At 39.9% G+C, this 4,127-nt stretch overlaps 1 protein-coding gene across 1 annotated transcript; it reads right to left on the bottom strand.

Annotated features, from left to right (window-relative positions):
* Positions 1-408: 408 nt before the first annotated feature.
* On the bottom strand, positions 409-3,423 carry LOC126023973 (mesoderm induction early response protein 3-like). The gene is given in 2 exon segments (XM_049784400.1): positions 409-2,589; positions 2,592-3,423. Coding segments are annotated over 2 exon segments (1,644 nt in total). The 3' UTR covers positions 409-1,777.
* Between the last annotated feature and the right edge of the window lie 704 nt (positions 3,424-4,127).

The raw sequence follows: 4,127 nt of genomic DNA on the forward strand, positions 1-4,127 counted from the left end.
ATATTTGCTTTATTCGGATGGACAAAACTGAAGTCCAAAGACTCAGATTCAGTTCCAGCCAGCAAAAAGCTCTCGCCTTCCACAGACCCTTGCTCTTATAGTCCAGAGTCAGGTCCCACCCAATGGTGGGATCAGATACCAACCAATGGTGGAAGCAGAATCAGGTCCTACCCTAGGGTGGGGGCAGAATGCCAGGTCACACCCTAGGGTAGGGCACAATCACCTAATCAGATTAGGGTGAGCAACATAGTAATCCCCCAAAATATTTACATACACAACACTCATCAGCACAACCTTGAAGCAACTTATACTTACAAATATCAGCAATGCAGTCAAACATCTAAGCTTTTTGCAAAGCAAGACAACTAGTAGAAATTGAAATTTTTTAATTAAGACGGTGCAAAAGATAAAAAAGTAAAATTCATTTTAACTGAACTCTAAAAATAAAGTAAAGCTTACTACATTCTAATACTGTATTCATCTTGTTTGAGTTCACCTTATAACTTATAGATGCATGTCAACTGAGCAAAAACAGCCAATCTTGACAATGGCTTCTCATTCACAATGTTTTCAATAGAAGCAAAACCAAGTATATTTGAGATGTATCTGAATTTCTATCACTTTTTAAGACTTAAAAGTGATGGCATACCATTCTATTTCAGATAGAACTCACATTTTTTTTCTTGCCAACTGTTCAAGCTAAATAAAAAGTTTAAATATACTTCAAGGTTCTACTGCATTATGTAAAATCTAGAAGGCTCTTCTAAATATCAACACTTTGAACTGCAGTGCTACAAATAACTTAAGAGGTGTCCTGAGATGTCGTCAGTCACTAAGAGGCCACCGTAGGCCCGGTAGATTGTGGCCCGCAAGCCAACCATCTCAGGATTAACAAAATTATTAAAAACTGGTAAGGTTTTCACAATGACAATCTTGACATGGTGGACAAAACCCCATCTGAATGTATCTTCAGATGCCAATTTTTTTTTAAATAAACGAGGTTACATAGAAATCTTCCTCCTAGTCAAATGACCCATTCTGTGTAAGGTAGCCCAGGTCTCAAATTTTGAAGCAGAATCCAAGACAGCACCTTCATGACTTGCACGCAGTTCCTTGTGCTGGCTTCCATTAAGATGGACTTGTTGTTTTGTAAACTGAAGAACTGAAGTGCTCTAGTTGAGTAACATGAGAGAAGATCCCATTTAAAAAAGAAAAAACCTTGCATGTTTGTGCAGTTGAAAGAAACACCTACCCCTGCTTTTAATTAATAAGACAAACCCCAAAAATGCTACATAGAGCAGGGACTGGGATCGGTACCTGTAAACATTGTTATTCCACTGCATCCATTACGGCAAAAGAAACTTACATGAAAAGAAGCCACTCATTCAGTTCAGAACATCTGTGCTGGTTTTGAGCTGGTGGCCTCTGTCTACAGGTTTCAAAACGGGAAGTGAGGGAAGTGGGGGAACAGAAAATAGAAAAAGAAGGGACTGGGGAAAGAGGTATTGGGGGATGAGGAAGAATAGATAAGCAGAGCTTAAAGCTGCACCACAGAGTTCAATCTTAGTTCCCAACTCTGCTGATCATAGTTCATTTCCACATTTATGGATTGAAAAATGAAAATACTCTTGACAAATCAAGATATAGTTCTATACATACTGACATCACTGATGTCATAGTGAAAGAGGTTCAAACTTCCAGTGAAAGACTAAGCAAACCTGACTTTCCTCAAGTTTACTGGAACTACATGCCCACTGCTGGGCACCTGTCAGGCACGTCACTCAGAGTGAAGGGCAGCATGCTGATGCAGAGCATGGGCACTGATGAAGCCGTTCGTCTCGCTGGTAGACAGACTGCCAAAGTCAGCCACAGAGACAGCCATTTTGGCACTGGTGATGTGATGCGTGTGATTCTCAAAGTCCACACCCAAGTTATTTACAGAGACCTCATTCATAAAAGATTCAGGAACAGCAATGCCCATTTTTAATCTCTTTGCTGGCCGTTCTGATTCTTCACTGCACATGTTCATGGAGTTTAGCTCTGAGTGGTAAAATCCAGTCTCAAATAAATTAAAACAATCATTTTCCCCATTGCTAGGCAAGGTAAGTAACTCCTCTGTTACGACAGGCACATGATTGACTTGTCCACGGGGCATGTTACCCAGTGGAGGAAAGCTATCATCCAAGCAATTCACATCAGCGGGGCTGCAGGCTGTTGCTACACTGTTGGTCAAAGCTGTCAAATCACTGGCAGTGAAAGAGTTGAGAATGTTCAACTGTTGATCAGGAATAGGCTCTGGGCGGTTAGAAGTTAAGGCTGAAGAATTTACTGTCCCACCCAGAGCTTCTGTTTCATCTACCAAACGATCCATATAATCCGTAACTCCAGGATGATGGTTATATCGTTTCTTTCCAAATCTTGTCTGTTGAGCAAAGTAATCATAACGTTCAGATTTCTTCCACATATAGTAGAATGCTACACATTCGGCCACTGTTCTAGTTCTCACCTTATTCTTCTGTATAAGATGAAAATCTTTTCCAAAAAGCATAAGTGCATGTTCAAAACTCCGGCATTCTTCTTCTGTCCAGTCATTTCTTCTTGAGATGCCTTTCCATTGCAGCAGTACCTTTTCATCGCTTCCTTTATATTATGGTTACATTTGAGAAGTTCATATAATGCCTGTTCGTTGTCTCTTGTAATTGTTCCTGCAGAAGCCCGATCCGTTTTGCCATTTCCAGTTCTTAGTGAGGCCTCAACAAGATATTCTTTAACTTTGCTCTCCACAACCACACCAGGACGCCAAAGTAATTGGTCTTCATTTTCATACACTTTCTCATTAACATCATACTCTCCAAGGTATGGGGGAATCTCTGCCTGGTACTGTAAACCTATCATTATTTCCTTTCTCAATTCTTCAGGTGAGTTACCACTATCTGTTTCAACATCTTCAACCTCTGATTCCTTATCCCCATCACATATAGTGTTTGATCGTAAAGGTCGAGGGAAGAAATCTGGTGTTTCATGGGAAGTCACAGAGGGTGTCAGATCATCTGCGGAAGACTGAGTTTCCTCATCATCACCTGATAACAGGTCTTTTGCTATTTCTTCTTTGTCCAATGTCATATCTGGTAGTTCATCAGCAAGTTCACTTGGGGAGCTATTTGCGCTAGAATTTGCAACAGCTGGAATTGTAGATTCATAGCCATAGAATGCCAGTAAATCTTCCAGAGGCATGTTTCCTTCCTTTTCTAAGTCTTCAATTTCAGAACTGAAGTTTTTTCCCTCATCCATCATTTCCTCCTCTTCAAGGGTTCTTTCATCATCATAGTCATGGACCAACATCTCAGCAGTAGGGTCAAAATCATGATCCTCAGAAGATAAAGACCCAACTGGGCTCGAACTTCCAAAAGAAGCCTCCGCCATATTGGTACCTTGAGGGCGAACGAGCAGCGCCGAGCCCAGTCCCCGGATGGGCGCCTGAGCCAATCGCAGCCGCCGCTGCGCTCTGCCCGGCACCCCCATTTTCTCATTACTTTTTATATTTCAGACCTTCATGGGTTTATTTTCCTTCTTCCTGAAAAGCTCCATTAGAAATCTTCAGTGGATGCTAGTTGGGAGTATAGTCTTAGTTTTTGATGATATAATAAAATTTTTCTATTACCCCATTTTCTCTTTTTTTTTTCTATCAGGCAAAATGGATCTTCAAAGAAGCCTTTATGCCTCTATTTTTCAAAGCCAGATGAACTCTCTAAATTTGAAATATACCTTTCCATTAATTTCTATTGTTGCTCTTGAGAAGTCCACCAATCCAACAGCCTTGTTGGGATAGAAGAGGGTTTGCCTTTTATCTAACTGCCCTTAAAATCATCTCTTTGTCTTAGAAATTTCACTATAATTTACTTGTAGTGTGTTTATCTGTTCTTTCTTTTTGTGCATTATGCTGGCTTTGTCTAAATTAGATCCTATATTAGTTATGAAAATTTTCATTAATCTCTTTAAATATTGCCTTTCCTGTTCTTTTCTTTTTTAAAACAGATGTTAATAATCTACCCTCCCTAGTGCCCAATCTTTATTTTATAATATCTACTTACCTGAAACATTTCTTCAACCTTATCTTCCAGTTCATT

The sequence above is a fragment of the Suncus etruscus genome, chromosome 12, assembly GCF_024139225.1.
Source record: "Suncus etruscus isolate mSunEtr1 chromosome 12, mSunEtr1.pri.cur, whole genome shotgun sequence".
NCBI classification, from domain to species: Eukaryota; Metazoa; Chordata; class Mammalia; order Eulipotyphla; family Soricidae; genus Suncus; species Suncus etruscus.